The sequence below is a fragment of the Rhinolophus sinicus genome, chromosome 9 (genome assembly GCF_057876585.1).
Source record: "Rhinolophus sinicus isolate RSI-liver-muscle chromosome 9, RSI-T2T, whole genome shotgun sequence".
Lineage (NCBI taxonomy): Eukaryota > Metazoa > Chordata > Mammalia > Chiroptera > Rhinolophidae > Rhinolophus > Rhinolophus sinicus.
This window is the reverse complement of record NC_142509.1, coordinates 16,839,756-16,862,660: the sequence shown is the minus strand read 5'-3', so window position 1 is coordinate 16,862,660 and position 22,905 is coordinate 16,839,756. Positions and strand designations below refer to the sequence as shown.

Sequence of the window (22,905 nt, the reverse complement as noted above, 5' to 3'; positions counted from 1 at the left end):
GATAGTAAGTGGCCATCAACAGTGATTGGATGGCAATCAGCTGTGGCTAGTTGGCCATCAGCTGTAACCAGTGAGCCATTGGCCACTAATGTAACTGCTGTGGCTAAGCTAGCAGCAAATGGGGGCTAGCAAGAAGATGGTGGCTGAGCTAGCAAGTGAAGATTGCAGTTAGCACGGCTGAGTACGGGTTGTAGATTGCAGAGAAGTGGACAGCAGGTTGCAGATAGTGTGGCTCCTGCTTTCTGTCTCCAACCTAGCCACCAGCGAGACGATAGTGGTATGACTCCCCTATCTATGGCTCCATTGGTGTTCCTTTTTGGCCTCACCATGTCCTGCGTTCTTATGTGGGGAGCGGGACCAGAGACCCCGCCTGGCACCCCGCAAGACACATGGCGTAGTCGGCGGTATCCCCTGCATGACAGTTCCTTTTTGGCCTCACCATATTCTGAGTTCTTATGTGGGGAGTGGGACCAGAGACCCCACATGCCACCCTGCATAACAGACTTAGTATAAGAGGAGACCCTGTTGGGCCTGACCATCCCCACCCCAGGGGACAGAGAGCCTTGTTTCTCCCCACATTCTCTAGGAGAAGCCTCCCAGAGCTCTTTTCTAACAGCAGGATGGAATGAGGGGCACCTGCAAGCAGGCCTTCCCGCAACTCCTGGCCCAACCATCAATCCATGTTGGCATTTAATCAAACATTTAGAAGCAATCCAGGTTTTAGTCATTCCCTGTTTTTATTTGAAATTCTTGATTTAGAATTATTTTAAAGGAACAAGAGATTAAAAGAATTGGATTAACATGTCAAAAGATCTCACTCTGTAGAAAGTGAACATCTGAGACTAATTAAAAAACAGGCCAGCAGAACCTTGGATAACTTAATACATGAAATGGGGAGTGGGGGGTAGGGAACGATAAAGAAGAACATATCTTTAGCTTTTATTTAATGTTCACATTTGTACTTCACCATGAAGTTATTTAACCATAGACCAGATTGATTAAGGAGCCAGTTATTTCCAAATAAAATCAAAATAAAAGTAGAAATGCTTTCAGATCAGGGTTTCCTTCTGAGGAATGGTTCTTTTGGGAAAAAATCAGTATGTAAAATAAAAATAGAAACACTCGTCCTCAACTAGTTGCAGCCAGAGTAATGTAATAACCACTATTTATAGAGCACATATCTATTTAAACCACTTTTTCTAGGCCAAAGGCAATGTCTAAGCTATAGACTCGCAAAAAGAAGGGATAATTGAAAAAAGAGAAAGAATACAAGTTAGAGCAATTCAATCCCTTCCATTGGTTTTTATCAGGAACTGGGGAAATCTGCTTCCGCTGAGGCAGTGGGAGTGCGTGCCCCAAGGGATGAAAGCGAGAAGTGGCAAGAAGGCAGCCTACGGGACCTCAAAAGTGATAGCTTTCTCTCTCCCCAAATCAAGTACACAACCATGAAGTCCTGCTGCTCCACTTCCAGGTCAAACTTGGCAATTCTTAGGAAACTCTAAACAAACAAAGTGACAGAGCATCCTCTGCAAAAGTCTCATCCCGTCCAAGCCAGTAACTCAAAGTCATTACGTTGCAATTGATCATTTTATTTTCCAATCAGCCAACCGTCCCAACTTATGGCTTTCTTCCCTTTTTACGCAATGACTGTCCTTCTCCAGAGAAAGCGACGAATCTGCCTCCAGCTTCATCCTAGGTGTGAAGATAAAATACTATTTCAGAAACTTCTTGGAGGTTTACTATAAGAGCTTTATTCTGTTGATTCATTACCATCCACCATTTTCCTTACTTCCACGTTATTCATAAGAAATGTCTTTGAAATACAGATACAAATCATAATCAATTGAATTGAAGACATAATCACAACTATGCATCTACTACAGCCTTTATTCTCAGGTTGAAGATATAGCCTTTTGCAGAAGCATCACATTTTCAATGTGAAAAATATAAAATATACCCCCAAAAGAAAAATCACCTATAACTCCACCACCCCAAAAATAAGACTTCCAGTCACTTTTCTGTATAAGGTTACATAAACTATTTTCGTACATAATTTCTCCATCTCAAGTCAATGAATTTCTTATCTATCTAGTACATTCTAAAGGCTACAGAGAATTCCATCACATGGGAGAGACAGTCTTCTACCATGGGATATTACTTCCAGGTTTGCAGTATTTTAAATTGCTGTGGTAAGCAACTTAATGTGTTTACACACAGCTTGATTTTTCCTAGAAGTTGAATTCCTCAGTAAAAGGATGCATATATTTTTGAGTCTTTTAACATATGGTGACTCACTAGCTCTCAGAAACGTTCAACCAAGCTATACTGCTACCAGCAGAAAAGACAGCTTGTTTTTTGTAACTCTCAAAAACAGCAGGTATCTTTCATGTGCTTGTAATGCTAATCAGTTGAAGGTGTTATCTACAGAAGACGATTCTGAGTTCCCCGCCACGCCACACACTCGGGTACCTACCATGTTTCCCCGAAAATAAGACCTAGCCGGACAATCTAATGAGTCTTTTGGAGCAAAAATTAATATAAGACCCAGTCTTATTTTATTATAAGACCGGGTATGATTAATGTAATGTAATATATGATATAATACCTGGTCTTGTATTAATTTTTGCTCCAAAAGATGCATTAGAGCTGATTGTCTGGCTAGGTCTTATCTTTGGGGAAATACAGTAGCCCCCTGACCTAATGCAGCTGGTACCTCTGGTGGGGCCTGTACAGGGTTTACGTGGTGGTGACCATGTAAATGCCAGTCACAGCTGAGCCATCCAGTTGTCCTTTCCTGTAGAGCCTTCTGTTTTTCCTGCTGTCCATAAGTTTCATCATGGCCGGCATCTCGCCAATTTTGTCAGCTTGAGGAAGGTGTGAGTCTTGGAGGCTTCAGGCTGCCATTCCTGGACTGGCCATTCTCTCTGTGTTGCACATGGCTCTGGGGACTCCTGTTTCCCAGATCTAAGGCTTTCTTATTTCTACCATATTCTTTAATTTTAGTGGGATATATCCTCCAGCAGCTTCCTAAGAAAAGGTGCATTGGGGGTGGGGGTGGGAGATGAGGGTAAGGGGGATCAAATATATGGTGATGGAAGGAGAACTGACTCTGGGTGGTGAACACACAATGGGATTTATAGATGATGTAATACAGAATTGTACACCTGAAATCTATGTAATTTTACTAACAATTGTCACCCTAATAAATTGGAAAAAACGAAAAGAAAAAAAAAAGGTGCACGAGGACTATGTTTTTGTGAGATCCCACATATCCAAAAGAACCTTGTTTCTACTCTCTCGTTTCACTGACAGGGTGGTTGGTGTTAGGCTGCTTGGGCTGCCATCACAAAGTACCACAGACTAGCGGGCTTTAACAAGATGTATTTTATCTCTGTTCTGGAGGCTATATGTCCTAGATCAAGGTGTCGACAGGTGTGGTTTCTCCTGAGGCCTCTCTCCTTGGCTTGCAGATGGCCACCTTCTTACTGTGTCCTCACATGGTCTGTCCTCTATGTACCTAAATTTCCTCTTCTATAAAGGCACCAGTCAGATTGGATCAGGGGCCACTCTGATGGCCTCACTTTCACTTAGTCACCTCTGTAAAAGCCTAATTTCCAAAAAAAGTCACATTCTGAGGTATTAGGAGTTAGGGCTTCAACACAGGAATTGGGAGAGGGAGATACAATTCAGCCTGTAAAAGTTGGGTATATAATTTTTCAAAGTTTCTTCTCTGAATTTTGAAGACATGGCTGCATTATCTCCTAGTTGCTTGTGTCCTGCTAAGATGATTCCATTCTTGATCCGTAGTAGAACCTCCTCCTTCCTTCTAGAAACTTTAGGATCTTTTCTTTGTCTCAGTGTGGGGCTATTTTCATTCCCCGTGCTGGACACTCAGTAGGCCTTCTAACCTGCAAATTTGTGCACAGGAGTTTGGAGCAATCATTTTCCTGATGGTGTCTGCCTCCTTGGTTTCTCTAATCTCTTTTCAGGACTCTGATTTGGATGTCAGCATTGGAAACTTTCTGATGGCAGTCTTCACTCTGGGGTGAGCTAGCTGGGACCTTCCCTGGAGCTCGTGAGACTGTACAGACAAAGCTCCTCCGACTGCAATGGGCAAACCCAGCGGCCAGTGTCTGGGAGCCAAAGCAGGGGAAGGACACCAAGTGTGGCAACATTCAGGATGCCAATTGTCACTTGTTCCCTCTTTTAGTTTTGTCCTGCTATCCATTGTGCTGATGACCCCAATCTAAGGACCTTCCCTGAGGCCTTTTCCTGGTGTGGGGGAGGCATAGCCCCAGCAGGGGAAGGGGAAGGTGGTGTTGCAGTTCTAACTCCTTTGTAACACATACTCTCCTTAACCCTCCATCTCAAGAGGTGCCCCTTGAGAGCTCTATTACCTAAAACAAGCTGCCTCTGGGCTTCCCAGCAGCAAACTCAGGATGGAGTTTTCCCTGATCTATTAGGTCAGTTACTACTTGTCCTTCTGCTTGAGGGTTTCCAAAGTTTTGTTGTAGTTGCCACCTCTCCTCTTCACTGTCTTTATTATCTTGTACCACAGCTTTGGTGGGGTTTCAGGATGAAGTAGAGCCAAGTATGTGCCTTCAATCCCAACTTCAGTCATACATTTCTTCTTGAATATTTATGGATAAAACAGCTCCAGCTGTGTCTGTCAGCCTCACCTTCCCTTTCCTGTATCTCCAACAGTTGGGTCATGAGTCAGCCTGGAGGACACCCGTGCTGAGGCCTCTAGGCCTGAGTCAGCAAGACCGGCCTGGCACTGGCAAAGGCCTGGAAAGGGCTTCAAGGAAGACTCAGAGGGTGAGGTCTGACCGGGGACCGCATTTGCACCTTAAACCCTGGAAGGTCCCCAACACTGTGTCGAGAACATTAAGGCTAGGAGGCGCTGTGAGTGTGGTCAGGGTGTGCAGACAGCATAGTGGTCTCTATTCCCAACCACCCAAAGGCTACAGGGAAGGAGTTAGGTGGTCAGAAGGGGTCTGTGAGTTTCTGTAGCCAGAAACTGGCCAGTGACGGGAGCCATCTGGCAGCCCACCCTACACATGTTCACAGCACATCTGTTCTCTGCTATCCCTAGGCCCCAAGAGACTGAGCGTGTGCAAAAAGGAACCAGGAAAGTGGAGGGTCTGAAGTGCTGGGTGTTCTAGAAACACACAGCACACACAGCCACGGCTGCTGGTGGGGTGAGCAATGTGCAGTGGGCGTGATGAGTTTTCTGAGCCACTTTCCAGCACCTGGAAGACGTGCCCAGGAGGCAGAACCTCCTCTCTGCCAATACCTCCTGCCCCCACCTGCACCCTTCCCTTCCTGTCACATGGGAAGGGCCGAGGGAGGCCGCTCTCCTCAGGTCTCAGTGGAGGCCGTTTTTGGAGTGTGGTGGCACTGAGGCGGCCATGCAGCTGTCAGGAGATCTAGCCCTGGGCCCCGGGCACCCTGACCTCCATGCCCCTTCACGCTCACAGCAGCCATCAAATGGGACTGTCCTGGGGATTAAATAACTAAATATGAAGCACTCAGCAGGGGGCCGGACACCTAGCAAGGGCTGTGAGCCGGTGCTGTGCGATCTCCACCCCCAGGTGAAGCCAGCGCTGCGGCCTGCACACCTCCCACGCAGCCGCAACAGGACAATCAGGCCACCAGGGGGAGGAGAGCACCAAGAAGGGAGCAAAATGTGACAGGAGCACCCTGATTCAGAATGGCAAGAATTCCACCATTATCACTAGAAAATAAAACTTCTCATTACCCATGAAATATACTCACCTCTTCAACTTTTTTGACCTGTGGACGTGAATTTCTGATGAACGTAATCTTACCAAGTTTAAATTCATAATTGGGAATTCCTCTGCAAAGAACACAGAAGAGGAGAAATATTAATTCTAGGAGAAAAGGACTAAAATTCACTTTTACAGTCAAGAGGAAGGCAAGCCAGAGATGACAGTCTTCTTGGCGACTCTTATTCTGGGGTATGTGGCTGTACCCACCACGGGCCTTGGGCCAGCCCTTTGGTGCTCCCCAGCATCCCTCCAGCAGGGAACCAGAAGGCAACTGGGGAAGGGGCCTGCAGACCTGAAGCCTGTTCTGCGGTGAGGGCTCATCTAGAGGCTTGGGAGGCCCTCTCCATCTGCCCTGCAGCCTCACGGATTACCCTGGAAGCACTACACGTGTATTAAACTCATTTCACTCCTTCAGAGTGGTTTGGTAAAAACCCCACATCCAGCATTCTCCTTCTGCTCTAACACAGAGTTAGAGTTAGTAGCCGGGCGACGTAGCTCATCGCTGCCACGACAGCCACCAGAGCAAGGAATCTGCTCTGTATCCCTGAACCAAACGATAGAAACACATCTCAGTGAGGCAGCTTGGGCCTCCTGTCTGAGGGAAGCTGAGATATTGTTACTTAATTAAGTCACAAAACAGGAAAATACACAGGTTACTAGATAGGAACGAGAAAGGTTTTGAGTAGGACAGAGATCTGATCAGGTGCCACGTGGGGGCAGGAGGCTGGACTGCAGTGGTCCCGGATGCGGAGAAGACACTGCTACACTTCCGCTGGGAAGCACCAAACTCCACATCATGCTCCAGTTCCCCAAGGAGAGCAGGGAGTGGGGGCATTCGTCCACCCCACCAACCTCCTTGACCCAGGCTTTATTTCCACAGCGAGAGTAGAGTGAGGCTGCCACCCCAGAGGTCTAGAGCAGACCTTCCCTGGACAAGGAGAAAGCATCAGGCTGGAATAGAGCCAGGGCAGACCCACCTTTTAATGTCTCCAGGCTTGATTGGGGAAGGGCTCGGCTCCACACCTTTCTTCTTCCCATCTAGTCTATTCCCAGAGCCGGAAAAGGCCTAGGTAGGCAAACAGGAGAGTGCGCGTGCACTGAGCCCCAAGTGCGGAGTGAGCATATGCAAGCCCTTTGCGGACACCACTGCAGGGATATGTGCTGGTGGGCACCACCAAATCCCCCTCAGGAATGAAGCCCTCACTCCCCAGTGAAGTATGGGCAGCCGACAACTCTCCGCCCAGCCCCTCAGGACTTCTGTGAGTTGAAGGGAGCCTCCTGGCCCAATGGTAGCCACCCCCAGGGGCAGCCAGTAACCAATGACAGGTTGAAAGGTCTGGCTCAGGCTTCTGCAGGGCCACCCAGTTTGGGGCCCTGTGGATGGGCTAAGGCCTCTGTTACAACTGCCCCACAGCTCAGCTTTCCAGTCCTGCCTCTCTGCTGTCTCCCGGTGCCCCAGTGCCCTCATACTAGCCATCTCCACGTTTTTCCCAGGGAGCCTTGCTGGCGGCAATGCTGAAGGGTCACATTGGAATTTATTTTCAAACAGAACAGGGAAAGAAAAAGAGGACATCGTCTTAGAGATAAAGCAAACATCGTCACATTTGGTGAATTCAAGTGAAGAGTATCTGTGTGTCCATTGTACCATTTTAACTTTTTGGTAGGTTAGAATTTTAAAAAGCAAAAAAAAGTTGTGGCCGCCTTAAAGAGTTGTTAGGATTCCAGGACAAAATGGATATAAAGTGCCATGTAACCGACAAAGTGGCAGATATGTGTGTGCACAGACACCCAGAGGCCCGATGCCTGCTGAGGTCCATGGAGTGTTATAGAGAGTGGCTGGCAGGAGCAGATGGCACGGCAGGAAAACAGGAAGTAAAATGTGTGGCCTGGTACTCACACGAAAGCCCAGCTCTCCAGCATAGCCACTATGGTCAGCTTCGCCTTCCTGACAGGGAGACAGAAAAACAGGAGATGAGCTTCTCACCAGAGACACCCCAACTTTTCCCTTGGGCGCCTTATTTCTATCGCTGTCTCTGTATCCAAACAGCTGGACACACCGTCTCCCGAAGTAAGACTGGAAGAGCAGCAGAGAACGTGGCCGCGTCTGCACCAGCAGAGGCCAAACACGGGGCGGGGCAGCTGTCAGGACAGACGTAGGACACACTCCCAGAGACCATTAACAAAGAGGGCAAAGCGCACACAGGGAGGGGAGGGATGCTGGAGAAACTACTTACAGTTGACTCCTCATGCTGGACTTGTCTCTCGGGTTCCTTGTAGCCCAGCGGGGCATCAAAGTCCACCTGAGTTCCCAAGACAAAAGGTCAAATTGTGAGACATGGCGGCACCTAGGTTCCATAACTCTTCTGTTTTTAAGTGAAACAACTGTAGATTCTCATGCAGTTGTAAGAAATAACACAGAAAGATGCCCTGTACTTTCCTCATGGTGACATTTACAAAATTCTAGTACAGTATCACCACCAGGAAATCGACATCTGTACTAGTCAGTATCCCTGTTTTACATGAACCACACGCTCGCTTGTAAGTTCACACAATTTCCTCACCGGTGTAGGTCTGTGCATCCACGCCCACAGTCAGGATGCTGAGCAGTCCCACAAGCACAGGATCCCCATGTCATCCTTCCCCATCCACACCCACCTCTCTTCCGGGGCCTCTTCCCCACCCGTAGCCCCTGGCAAACACTATTCTGTCCTCGCTTTCTAAAGTTTTGTCATTTTAAGAATGTTATAAAAACAGAACCTGACAGTGTATAACCTTTTGGGATTGGCCCTTTGGCTCAGCGTCTCTCTGGAAAGCCACCAGGCTGTTGTGTATCTTAATAGTTCCTTCCTACTCAGGAGCTGAGCAGACTTCCTTAGTGGGTTTTTTGTTTGTTTTTTAATTGAGCTTCCTTGGTTTTTAAGAAGTTTCACTCCTTGGCAGGCCTGAGGTGCCGATGGATTCAGCCATCTCAGAACTGGCGGCAACTCTGCCACCCCCACTGGCCCTGATCCCAAGGTCAGCTCCTCATTACGTTCTGGCAGCATTTTCCTTCTCTCTCCCAAAAAGTCCCAGGGGCTGTGTGACAGTGACATCCTCCTGGGACAATGGCCTACAGGGGCCACTGAATGCCCATCTCCCCCAGGCCCGAACGCACTGTAAGCAGCAAAACCACTCACGTTCATGTCACACTCAATGATGGACACAGCCTTGTCAGGCTTGGTCTCCATCACCCGCAGCTCATAGATCTGTGGGAAGAACAAGAGGGTTGGTTTCGTGGCAGCACTGGTAGCTGTAACTGTTCACGTTACCATGGCTCCCTACCCTGCTCCCGCAGACACATCACCTCCATGACACCCTCCACAGCTGCACCTCTTGCTGTGACAATGCGGCGACGGGGGGGGGGGGGGGGGGGGGGGGGGAACCGCCTGGATGCCTGCCCCCAAAATCAACAGAGGCTGTTCTTCAAAAGTGATTCCGATCAGACAAGGCAGTTATGGATCAAATTGTAAAAGGCACTCATAGCCTTTACCCCAGAAAGTACACTTCTAGGAATTTATTCTAAGTAAACTATTAGCTAAATGCCCATAGAGAAAATTCTAAGAACGCTCACTCCAACATTGCTAATAGTATATACCCCAAATGCTTACCAATAGTTTGGTTAAATGAATGATATTCATATTCATATAGTCACCAGTGGAATACAGTACAGCCAATAAGAAAGGTTAAAAATCATTAATGTTGCTGTGTGTCTAGGTTGATCTCATGTATGTAAAAACGCCCAGAGGATAGGAACCGTAAGTGGCTGAATCTACTTTTTTCACTGTAGGTTCTTTATTTTTACCTAGAGCATGTCTTGTTTTAATAATAGAGAGTCCCACCATTTAAAAAACTTACGTATTAGAAGGAAGGTCACCAAAGAAAGGTGAGAAGGCTCAATGTGCCCCATTATTTAATAGATTAAAAAAAAGAAATCTGTATGTCACTGTGTGGATATGCCACAGTTTCTCCGTGCAACATCAGGGCTGTCTTAATAGTTGTGCTTTCACTAACAATGCTGCGATGAACATTCAGGTACATGTCCCTGGGGGCACGTGTCCACGTTTCTCTACAGTGTTTTCAAACTGCAGGTCACAACTAATTAGTGGGTCATAAAACCAACTGTGTTGCAACCAGAACTAGAAGAGAAAAACATTGGAAGACAGTACAATCAAAATATAAAAATATGTTTTGTGTAGTCAGGATAAATACTTTGTGACATTTTTCAGTTTTATATATTGTCATGCTGTATCTAAAACAGTAATTTTAAACTGTTTTGAAATATTCAATATGTATGCAATTTTCGGTTATTTTTATTGATTTAACTTTATTGAATTATAAATAGAGAACACTTTAATTCTAAATTAAGCCTCTAGACTTTTTTCCCCAAAACGTCACATATTAAATATTACTGCTTTATATGGAAATATTTACCATAATTTACTTCATATATGGCTGTTTACTTGTTCATTGTTCCTTGTGGCACCTGGTCTTTCCTTCTAGGATAATGCTCATTCCTAAAGTATATGCTTTTGAAATTTCACTAGTAAATAAACTCTCAGATTTTATCTAAAAATATTTTTATTTTGCCCTCATTCTTTTAATTTTATTGGGGAGTATTGGGGACCAGTGTGTTTCTCCAGGGCCCATCAGCTCCAAGTCGTCCTTCAATCTAGTTGTGGAGGGCGCAGTTCAGCTCCAAGTCCAGTTGCCGTTTTCAATCTTAGTTGCAGGGGGTGCAGCCCACCACCCCATGCGGGAATTGAACCCGCAACCTTGTTGTTGAGAGCTAACACTCTAATCAACTGAGACATCCAGCAGCCCCTCTGGCAGCTGGTTGTCTTCAATCTAGTTGTGGAGGGCACAGCTCACTGACCCATGTGGGAATCAAACCTGCAACCCTGTTGTTCAGAGCTTGCTCTCTAACCGAGTCAGCTGGCCGCCCCGCCCTCATTCTTTAAAGAAGGTTTGATGACAGTTAATTCCTCTCAGCCTCTAAAGATATTCTGCTATTTTGGGCTATCATGGTTGCTATTCAAAGACCCTCTGTTTGCTGTTCTTCTAGAAGCACTGTATTTTCTCTCTGCTACTTCTCTCTATCCTTTAACTCAGACTGTTTGGTATACATTATACTTTCTGTAACTATGGGTTGAGGGCCATTTAAAAACAATTTCACTTATTATCTCTTCACAATATCGCCACTCCTCCCATCTCTCCTGCTGGGATTTTCACAGGGCATGTTTGACTTTCTTAGTCTCCCCAATACCTCCGTCTTTCATACATTCCATCACCTTGCCTCTCAGTGAAGGTTTCTAAGTCATTTCTCCAGATTTAATTTTTGTTTCATTAATTCTTTATCAGCTGTTGTTTAACTCTTTGACAGTTTTTCAAATCTTCCTGTTTTTATAAGTCTTTTGTTGCTTGCTAAATTTTATTATTCCATTTTTTAACTTCTTTGAACATTTTATACATAACTATTTTATATTTGCACCTGAAAATCCCAATATCGATTTTCTTAAGGGTCTAAATCAGCTTTTGTTATCTCTGCTTTGTATGTGTGGTGGTTGTATTACGAGTTTCTGTTTGCTTTTCAATCTACCTTGTTTCCCAGAAAATAAGACCGGGTCTTATATTAATTTTTGCTCCAAAAGATACGTTAGGGCTTATGCTCAGGGGATGTCATCCTGAAAAATCATGCTAGGGCTTATTTTCTGGTTAGGTCTTATTTTCGGGGAAACACGGTATAGCAATCCCAAGGGCTAAACTAAACTGGGGGAGCTTTCCCCAGACAGAATTTGGGTTCTTTCTCCTGGGATGAGGAAAACACCCACCTCTGAGTCTATTTTGGCCTCTTTAATAAGAGTTCCAGTTTAATCTGAAAGTCTCCAATTCAGATCTCCTACTGTAGCACCCATATGGCCATTTGCCCTCAAGAAAACCCTGCTGAAAGACTCTTGAAAAACTTCCTATATCTCTTGCAAGCCCACCAATGCATTAATAACCTAGGTTTTATCCTTATCCTGATTTAATTGGCTTTATCAGAAGGGCTCTTTAGAGTACTCGGTCTCCCATACGTACAAAAATAGGAGTCTAAACATGTGTTTCAATTCTATGTGTGCTCTACGTAACTCGTTCCCTTTCAGTGCAAAGATATCATCAATTTGAGTTACATTTAGCATTACTATCTCAATATTAAGAACAATAATAGTCAGGCCACCTATAATTAATTATGAAAGCTTGAAGTATTCAGTTAAGGTAGACAATACCTAAAATGTTCCCCACAAGGCTAAGGTCAACAAGATGATTTCTTCATTTTATAGAAAAGTGTGATTCAAAATCCCAAAACTGGAAAAGTAAGGACTCTCAGTATCAGATGACTCAGAGAGAAAGCAGTTACTGGAGGACATGCTGGATCCCTACACTGACACTGAAGGAGAGTAACTGTCCCCCTGATCCTGGAGGGAGGGACTGGCTGAACCACAGACTTCTGGTTCATGGCTATGAGGGCCCCAGTCCCTGAGGGGACGGGAGAGTGTGTGAAGGAGCGAAGAGCTGGCCTCAGGGAAAGCCAAGCCAGGGCTTTGGTCACTCCTGAGCACTAGGCGGTCAACCGTGTGATGGGAAATCATGGTCACCGTCACAGGGGACACGGGGCACCCACATCACTGTGCTCCATGCCTGTGTTAGGATGGCCTAGCAACAGGATTGGCAACTATTTTCAATTCTACATTTCCCCTCAGATGTGTTGCCACGGATAATGAGGAAATGGACGCTGTCTTGAATTTTGTGGGAACTCATCTGTTACTACACATGAAATGAATGAGAAATGGAGGACGAGCTATGGTATTTCACTGTACAGTTACATTCTCTACATCCAGACAGCTAAGAAGCATGGAATCATGAATGAACATAAGTGATGTTCAGACCGAGAGACTTGTCAAGACGGACGAGCCCAGCAGAGCTACGGGAAAACCAAAGCCAAAGGCAACAGGAGGAAGAGGATGTGGGCTCCATGAAGAGAAGTGACCTCAGGTAGCACTATCACCAGGTGGAGCCAGGCTCTGCTTCCAGAAGCCCCACAGCACCTGGAGCACACCACAGGGCCCGCTCTAGAAAGGCCTGTCTGCTTCCAAGGGAGGGAATCGCAAGGACGAGCACCCAGACTGGCTCATTTCTGTGTCCCCACAGCCCAGCAAAGGGCTTAGCTCAGATTATAGGGGAAACGCAGACCTTTCTAACTGAGGCACAATCAGCAGGCTCACCACTGTGTTACATAGTCATGTGATTAGTAAGTACAACAATGCTAAGCTGATTCACCTATAAATACAATCAACCATCAAAACAGTTGCTGAATAATTAGTAGAGGGCTCTAAAAAGCAACAGTAGGCAGCAATCAGTTGATAAAAGCCACGTATCCAGTGTTCAAAAAGAACTCCCATTCAAACACCAGAATGGCACTGCAGGTCCTCGTTAGGTGTGATCTACACAGAGTTGGGCTCCACGTCCTGCTGGCCCTGTGGCCGAGACACTCACCTTCTCGTTGTAGTTGATGGCAATCACATCCCCGGTGGTCAGACAGGCAAAGTTTCTTAATGCGTTTTCTAATCTGCAGACACATATTGTCAAGGCACAAACACAAACCATGGCTCCAGAATCCACCACTGTGACATGGCACATCCCAGAGAGGACCTCAGAATCTGAGGGAGAAAGAGCCAGGCTGTCTAGGTTCACTTTTCTTGGTCACACAACCTTGCAGAATGACAGCAGCTTTGTGGAAAGGGCCTTATGTGGGATGCTATCTTCACTTCTGATGTGAAACTCCACGCTACAGGGGTGCCCTGCCCTCAACTCCTCCTGGGGACCGCTGAGCTGTCAGACTCAATCCACTCAGCCTCTGAGGGTGGAAATGGCTCCCACATTGCTGCTCTGTGTGCCCCCCCCCCCCCATTCTCTGCTCTATGCTACGACTATCATCCAGACCAGGGAGTATCAGGTTGACTCTCAGCTGATGAAAGTAATTCCCTTTCTCTGTATACTAACAAGTTAACTCTGCCAATAGATACAGTAAGTCTGCATGTAAAAATCCAGAGAAAAATCACAAGGAACTATAGTAACAAAGGCAGGCCCCTCTCCTAGGCACTGACAGCTAGACGAACACCTCCAAGCAGAGCTCTGAAGGCCAAGGTAACCAGACTTTGCCACAGGACGTTGTCCTGCCTGAAGCATGGGAAGCCCCACCACTGACTGCCACGAGCAGACAGCCCAACACCCCCACGTGTCCAGGACCTGGCCGCAGGGGACTCAACATGCTGGTCCACAGACAGTCAGTGCAGGGCTCAGCATGGCCCTCCGAGTCCAGAACATGGCCGCAGCAGCTTGCTCCTAAGCTCACACCCAGAGAATGTAGGAGGGGTGGAGGCGCCGTTTCTTTTACTGTCTACTCATCTCTGCTTTTTTCAAGCATGCATTTTAAAAAATAAATAGGTGATAGAGTGACCCACTCCATACCATGATCTCAACAAAGCAAACTGGGGCCTCCAAGCTAGAGCACACACAGCACACCCCTCACCCACACTAGTCACTCCTTAACATGTTGCGTACGGCGGGGTTTAAATCCCTCGTGAAGATTCTCGTGATCCGTACGCAACGTGTTAAATTATAAGCATGTCTGGCTTACGTTCAGAGGTAAACATACGAAAAAAAATCACCAGAACCTAAAACCTTCGCATTCCTCTTGCTGAGAGAAAGAAAATATACTAATTCAATGCTCCCCATCGGTTTGGAGTGAAAAGCCCTTAAACCTGGGTAAAAGGAGAGGTTGAGCGGCACCAGTGGCCCACAAGGGGTTGGAGTCTGAGAGACAAACCAGCTGGCCCCCTTCCACCAGCACACACTGGGCTTTGTGCTGGGTGTCAGTCCACCTGAAGGGCTCCACTCTGCCCCCAAGGAAGTGTCCAGAAGACGTCCATGGAGTGCCCAGCACACTTGTCCAGGTGCCATGGCACATGTGCTGGCTAAACGTCATTATCCTCAAATCACAATAAATTTGTGCTCCCAAAGCAGACACACATTAAACAAAGCGCTTGCTGTTTACCTGCGAGCATACTCCGCTTTTGTCCAGAAGAACCCTTCTTATTTCAAAAGGATACACTGCTTTGGGGTTGGTAATGTCCAGGAAGTCAGGGCTCTGAGGCTGAAATTTGGAGTATGTGGCCACCTGCAGGTTGACACTCTCTACTTGCACTAGGCCTCCTTCTTCCAACAGCAAATTCTGCATCATCTAAAGGAAGAAAGCTACATGAGGCTCTTGGAAATCAAGCGGCCAGCAAGACCGCCACGGACTACACACCAGCAGGCCAAAGTCTGACATTCAGATGGCCTCTTCCTGGGGACCCTGGCCTGAAAGGCCCACACCTGTTCCAGGCTGACTCTCCCTGAAGCAGCCCAGGAGCCCTGGGTGGGAGGGAGCCTGCCAATCAGCCAACGGGATGCATGTGCTTACACACGTGCTGAGACTCAACTCAGTGCGTACACACCTGCTGAGACTCAACTCAGTGCTTACACACGTGCTGAGACTCAACTCAGTGCGTACACACCTGCTGAGACTCAACTCAGTGCGTACACACCTGCTGAGACTCAACTCAGTGCGTACACACCTGCTGAGACTCAACTCAGTGCTTACACACCTGCTGAGACTCAACTCAGTGCTTACACACCTGCTGAGACTCAACTCAGTGCTTGCACACCTGCTGAGACTCAACTCAGTGGCGGCAGCTAGGAAACCCCAGGCAACCACCTACTCTTTCCACATCCCAGGGAGAGTTGGGCTGGCAATTCCATGTTATCTAAAGAGGCAACGCAGCGGATGTGATGTTTCTCAGCAAAAAGGATTCAGTTAGTTTCTGGTCTAAAGTGGTCTGAGAACCTGGACAAGGGGCCACCCAAATTCCCAGCCTGTGGGTTGGAGAGAGAATCTTTGAGGTACAGTGTATCCCAGTATCACTACCTCCTCTCTCTCCTCTATAGAGGGGCCACAGAGGGGTCTCTGTGGAAAGCCTTAGTGCTCTAGAGAGGCTCTGTTTTTGTGGCAATGAAGTTGAGTGCTTTGGAAAGACTCAGTTATAGGCAGTGTGTAAACACACATCCGTCGCAACACAATTGGTGGAGGAACTATGAAAAATGGGGAGAAAATGTATAAAAATCGAAATTCTGTACTTACACCATTTGAAAAATCCTCCTTGTCACTATCTTTAAAAAGCCTGCTACAGGAGGTCACAGGTAGATGGCATGACTGCAGCGTCTAGGCTACCCAATAAGCAACCACCAAAGAAAAGGCCAACCCCAGCGCGCGGCACTGTTCTCAATGCCCTCCTTCACTCTGATCTGGGGGTAGGATTCCCCCAAGGCAGGCCCAGACTCTCCAGAAACCAGGGCCACCCAACTCACCCAATGTGGGAGGTAGCAGATACCCTCGTCAGCGACAAATTCCAGCACACCACAGTGCGTCATGCGGTCCGAGTTCTTGTTGGTCAGTTTGAACAGCATGGGGTAGGTAATGTTGAGTCGGCCTAAAATCAGGAGAGACTATGAGGCAAGGCTCCTGCAAGGGAGAGAAAGCCTGTTCCCCCAACGTGCTCCCCTGGAAAGCAGCCTCGCTAGCACCCACCATGGCTCCACACCGCCTTGCCCTCGAGGGCAGGAACCTGGCCCAGTGTGGTGCTGAGCCTCTCGTGTCAGCCCACCCACAGGACCACCCCACTCCCTGCGAGAGCACAGCACGTGGCCTAGAACTCAGGAATGTTTGGTGATTCAAGCACACAGCAGCCGTTTACACTTGTGGTTTTCTGAAATTCCAATTTTAAAAAGTGGCACGTTCACTCATAAATATTTAAGGGCCAACCTGCACAAAATCCCCACAAAGGTTTCCAGTTTGAGAGGTGAGAAAGAAAACAAGTGCACCCAGATGCGGTGGTGTAGTGGGGAGGGTGGGGCGGAAGGAGGCAGGGCTCCTACAGGATGCCCTCCACGCGAGTCGTGATGGACAGGCCAGGGAGGCTTCCTCCAGGCAGAGGAAGCAGCCTGCGCTAAGTCATGGAGAGAAGGGGAGCCCAGACAGTTCAGGAATGGCTGGTAATTAGGTGAGACTGGGGCACGCGGACAGGGTGTGGGAAGGGTCTGGAGGGGAGGCCGGGCTGATATTACACAGGGGGAGACCAGTCTGCAGTGTGGGCTCTTAGCTGCGTCACAGCACAGTACGTCCCCTCTGAGTTTGAGGCCCCATGGAGGGCCAGAGGCAGACTGCTGGCATGCTCACCCAGGAGTGCAGGGGGCACAGAAAGGGGGGGCTAGTGACATGAAGCAGAACCCAGGAGAGTTGGACACCGGGACAGAGTGACACAGTGATGGTGTCTGTCTCATACCAGGCCCCCACTAAGTCGTCCCAGAACAGTGTCGTACTATCATTACCCCTTTGATCTACGGGAAATTAAGGCACACGGATTCAGCCACATGCCCAAGACCACAAGGCCCAGAAGTGGCAATGCCGGGATTTAAACCAGGCTGCTGGCCCAGGTCTGGGATGTAACCACTGTGGCCCCCTTTATCCTGATGGCTCAAGCAAACATGGCAAGACAAGTTGCACTCAGGAACAGGTGTGAAAGACTTCATTTGAGGTCTCCCTAAATTTCTGGTGAAGCAGATCCGGTAACAATCTTGGGCATGAAGCCACAGGTAGGGGAGGAGAGGCTCCGGAAGCGGAGCTTCACCACAGAGGCAGTGGTGAGCATGGGTGTTCCCCCATCATAAAGGGTGGTTTGAATGCTGGTAGTGTGTGGCCAAGTGCCCAAAAGCCAGGCTTCCGGCCCCAGGGAGCCTCCCAGCTCTAGGGCTGTGGAACAGAACTGAAGTCAGTCACGGTGAATTGGCTCAGGTTCCAGCCAAGGGTCCAGGATTCTTCAGGTGGAAGAAACCTGGGTCCCTCAGTCTGTTGGTTTTCAAACTGTACTTTTTTTGTGATTTAAAGAAGTACCTTAGAGTTCTCAAGCCCTTCACACCCCCTTACTTCTCCAAACTGAGCAGCGACCCTTTTTATAAATTAGGACTCCCCGTAAGATTACATTTGGACAGTTTGTCCCACTACTTCAAAGGCTTGAACACTCATCTAAACCCCACTGTCCCAATCTGACTCTCTTCTCAGACGCTTGTGCCAAGGGTCATACTTGGTGCTCAGCTCTTGGGTCAGCCCAAAAGGAAAGGCAGGCTCTCTGGGGGCCCTGACCTCTTCTGTGATGACAGGGACCTGCCTTAGGGACGTGGACCCCATGACTGCAACCACCCACTGGCTGAGCTGAGGCCAAAATTAAAGGCCTCCACTGTGTATGGCCACTGTTGCTGTTGGCATCAGTGAAGCCCTGCTGGCCAAAGGCCACGTCGTGCCTTCTCACTGGTGTCACGCGGGTTTGGGCTGTTTATGAACACACCACAAGGCACCACCTAGGAGGAGGTACTCCTGCCACACAATAGCTGATAGGCAAGCGCTGTGTGTCCCCGTTTAAAGATGAGGTCATGAAGCTCAGAGAGGCCACGTCCACTCTAGAACCAGGCCAGGCCAGGTGCAAAGCCCAAGCCAGAACGACACCAGAGCGACAACAGAGCTGGCATTCCTTCTCCATTGTGCTGCCCCAAGTGTACTGGACGCCAAGTGTGGCCCCTCCTGATGGTGGCTTCCACGTCTCCTGCCTCAGATGGGAGGAACTCAGAAACACCACTGCATCTCAAAGGGCAATGACTGAGTCTGTGCTCAGGGTTTTCCGTGTCCAGGTGGAGTGGGGCCGGGGCCTGAGGTCTCTAAGTTGCTCTCATGAGAGGAGGGGTTGGGGAAAGAGGGAAAGCGTGGCCGCTCTCACGACCAATGGGCCTTTCTCACTCCTGGTAAGAGGCAGGTGCCAATAAAAGGGACACTGTCTGGGGCAGAAGACTCGGTTTTGATGTGCTGCAGATGCACTGGGGCAGAGTGAGTGGAAATGCAGGCCTGGAGCTGAGGAAAGAGCCTGGGGAGGAGATGAGAGCCCTGCTGTGCAGCGTCCTTTTGGGAGCCAACCACCGTCGTCTAGGAGAAAGCCGAGTGAACCCAGCCAACGGCATCAGCTGCCACGGCAGTGTGACAAGCACTGGTGCTTGAACCTTCCTTTAGTCCTGACAGGCTCTGAGATGGGAGTGGAGGGAATGGGATGGGTATTCAGGGGAGATCCCCTTCACAGAGGAGAGACCTGGAGTTGAATACTCACTGGCCCCGAGCCTGGACAGCTGGCCGCCACAGGCCACGACCTCAGCAGGACATATGTGGCCCCAGTTCTCCCAACCCAGCAGACATCCTCCAGGGACAATTCCCGACCAGACGCGGCATCCATATTGACATTACCTCAGTTCTCAAGTCATGTAGAAAGAAAATACTTACTGAGTTGATCGAGGGCTGAGGGTGGCATAATTACTGTGGAAAAAAATATTTAAGAAATACTAAGAATATAAAAATTAAAAGGACAGAACAAAAACCAAAATGCAGTTTCTGTTCTAGCTCTAAAAAGTATTAAACAATACTTGTACGGAAGTCAGAATTCAGTAATAATCTTTCATGAAGAACTTTCTTTGCTGTAATTTATTTTGGGGAACTGAATGGCTACTAGCCATAAATCTAATCAAACTTTGAACCCCGCATATCTGGGGCAAGCAACATTTTCACTCTAAGTAGCTTCTGTTACACGTGTAAAATAAGGACTGTTTAAGACTATAAGCACTGCAGGCTGAGGGCAGGAAAGGTTACTATTCAAAATAAAAACAAGCACATACTCTTCCCGCCTTTCTCCACATCTGACCTGTCATTAGGCCCTGCGAGCATGGACACGGAGAAGCAGCGGTACTGCGTGGAGAAGCGGTTCTGGAAGACCCGAGGAATTGGGTGGTCAAACATGTTGAAAGAGAACTAGAAGGAGGAAAGAGATGCCAGAGTTAGAACAGAATAAAGGTACATTTCTTCTCGTCGAAAGCCAAAACAGGTCAGGGTAGTTAATGCTGCTAAACACCCTCAAAGAAAAAGATGCACCGAAATCCTGACGGACCAGAGTGGTCTGCCTGAAGCACTTCCCAGTATCACGGGAAATCTCAAATCTGTTTCCATTCTTTCTGCCAAGCCTGCTCTAGTCTCCATTTTTAGGTGGTGCAATCTTACTGAAATAACTAGGCAGTCAAGCCTGTTCTTAACCTTTTTCAGTGCCCCCCTCCCACCCCTGAAATCCAGGCCAGACCTCACATACCTCAGGGAGTGGTTACTGACGGGCCCCACAATATCCTACACATGCCACCCTCCCCCAACCCTGGGCTGGTTCCTCTGCCTGGTACACTTTTCCTCTTCCTCCTCTTAATTAAAAAAACATCTATCGACCAGTCTCTGATCTAAGAACTAGGGAAGCACCACTCCAGTGATGTCTGTTCACTAACAAAACAAGTACAACCTCAGCCCTGGCAGAGTTAATATTCTGCCATTCCCAAGACAAAAGAAACAAACAAACGACGCATGTGAGACGGTGATAAACGCTCTGAGGACAAGACCTTAAGGGACAGAGAGCTCCTGGGAATTCTAGTTTAAGTGGGTGGTCAGGAAGGGGCTCTCTGCAGAGACCTGGATGCCACAATCAGGAGCCAAGTAGAAAACGGGGAATAGCGTTCCAGGCAGTGGGAAGAGCAGGCACCTGGTGTTTGCACCCCTTTTCCTGGCTTCCATGACTATCCTTTCTCCAGGAACCTTTGCTGCTCTGCTCAGGGTCAGGGATGGTACCCCTGCAATGTGCTCTCACGTTGTGCCACACGGTGGAACTCCACACTCCCATTGATAAATAAAGCCAAGACATGGTGCTATCAAGAAGGTAAGATGCTAGCTCTTAAACTGTGGATTACAATGAGCCTTAGAAAACATGTTACCCAGCAATCTGGGGTCAAAGTATTGCAATTATTATGATGTTTCAAAAATACATACATAAAATCGCACAATAGGGTATACTCCAAAAGAATTGAAAGCAGGGCTCAATATTTGTACACTCAAGATCACAGCAGTGCTATTCACAATAGCCAAGAGGTGGAAACAATCCAAATATCTACTGATGGATGAATAAAGAAAATGTGGTGTATACATACAAAAGAATATTGTTTAGCCCTGAAAAGGAAATTCTGACACGTCTTGAAGCTTGAGAACACTATGCTAAATGAAATAAGCCAATCACAAAAAGACAAAAACTATAGGATTCCACTTATATGAGGTCCCTAGAGTAGTCAAATTCAAGAGACAAAAAGTAGATAGAATGTTGGTTGCCAGACGCTGGGGGGATGGGGAAATAGAGTTGTTTAATGGGTACAGAGTTTCATCTTGTTAGATGAAAAAGTTCTGGAGACCCATTGTACAATAATGTGAACTTAAAAATGGTTAAGATAATAAATTTATATTATGTGTTTTGCACCACAAGTTTTTTAAAAATCTCACAATAGACAAATATTTCTTGACTTGATTCCAAATAGACATTAAATAGAGGGAAAGCCATCTACTGATAAGGTAGTTGACTAGCAATTCCACAACTAGCAAGCAAAATCAGCCTTCTTCCTAAAATGCAAATACAGCATGCTCCTGCTTAAAATCTCAAATGGTTCTTCACTTGCTGTATTCTACTGTAGTACAGTAGCTTTCAAACCTTTGTCTCTCTTCTTTTAACCAACAGAACTCCTCAACAAAATCTCGGCCAGAAGTATAACAAATGAAAGTGTTTCTGGATGAAAGACAGGAGAGGAGTCCCACCTCCCCTAAGTGCCTCTCACTACCCCCCATCTAAGCCACTTCTGTTTGCAGCATGAAAGAAAAATGTGCAAAGTATTTAACACCTACACCAATCTGCCTTCAAAACACCGCTGAACCTCTCTGCCCCTCCCTACTGCTCCCCACCTTTTACTTTACTTACCCACCTCCTACTTTACTTTTATAATCCCAATGCCCAGCATATTGCCTACCACGTATCAGGTATTCAAATCTGTTAAGTGGATAAACTTGAGCGCAGGAATATGATTCGAAACTAACACACAGGATAAAATCTAATAATGATTCCTTGTTTTTACTGAAATAAACAGGTAACACAGGCAATGATTACAGTGGTAATGAGACTGACCTTTGCAGCCAGATTTGGCTTCAAACTTTCACAAACTTATCTACCTCTTTAAATCAGTTTTCTCATGGTTAAAACAATAAGAATCATCCTTGCCTCCAAGGGCACTGTAGGGATTAAATGGGATAAAGTGCAATGAGGGGCTGTAGGTGTTAATGAAAAACTGTGTAACAGAAAAAGCGCCAGCAAATACTAGCTACGATTTATCTTTACTGAATCGCTTAAACAGCGGAAGGCATGATCCCCACCCAAGCATGACCAGGAGGTACTGGATGTCCCCCCATGCATTCTTCCTAGAAAGCCTCTGATTCTGCAATAACCTTTCAATTAATTTGGTGTTTATGGAAACCTGTTATGTGTCTAATACTCGCGAGACCCCTCGGTGGACTCAAACATGGAAGGAGCTCAAGTCCAACTGAGAGGAAATGCGAACCAAGTCCTCAACTAGGGAGAAAAGTACAGGCTGTTCGTAGTCAAGGGTCTGGGTCTTGTTCGCCGGGCCCGGGAAGGGCAGATGGGCCGGGCTCGGGCCGGGGTGACTCGGCATCTCCACAGCCGTTAGGTCCGCCCCGCTGGACCCCAATCCCGGACCCCGACCCCAGCCTCAGTGCCCAGCCCCTGTCCGGCCGCGCTCACCATGATGGCACCTGAGCCTCCCAGATGCTGCCTCCTCTAAAGAACGTTACGACCGGAGCCCGCCGACTTGCTCTTCTCACAGCTGCCGCCGCCGCCTCCGCTCGGATGCCCCGGGAGGCTCACCGGAAGTGCCAGACTCCAGACCAGGGGGAGGTGACGAGGACAGGGCTCGGCTGCAAAAGAGAAAAAGCCAGGCAAAGGCGCCAGGGCTTAAAGTTTCCCCGAAATAAACAATAAAGTAC

The 22,905-nt window shown here is 47.6% G+C and overlaps 1 protein-coding gene across 1 annotated transcript; it reads right to left on the bottom strand.

Annotated features, from left to right (window-relative positions):
- Positions 1 to 714: 714 nt before the first annotated feature.
- Positions 715 to 22,794, bottom strand: UFD1 (ubiquitin recognition factor in ER associated degradation 1). The gene is made up of 12 exons (XM_019755896.3): positions 22,664 to 22,794; positions 19,674 to 19,806; positions 19,285 to 19,317; positions 16,275 to 16,396; positions 14,978 to 15,108; positions 13,362 to 13,434; positions 8,969 to 9,037; positions 8,027 to 8,092; positions 7,690 to 7,737; positions 6,770 to 6,858; positions 5,779 to 5,860; positions 715 to 1,692 (listed from the first exon to the last, which is right to left on the bottom strand). Exons 1-12 carry the CDS (start codon positions 22,664 to 22,666, stop codon positions 1,618 to 1,620), a joined length of 924 nt encoding a protein of 307 aa, XP_019611455.1. The 5' UTR covers positions 22,667 to 22,794; the 3' UTR covers positions 715 to 1,617.
- Between the last annotated feature and the right edge of the window lie 111 nt (positions 22,795 to 22,905).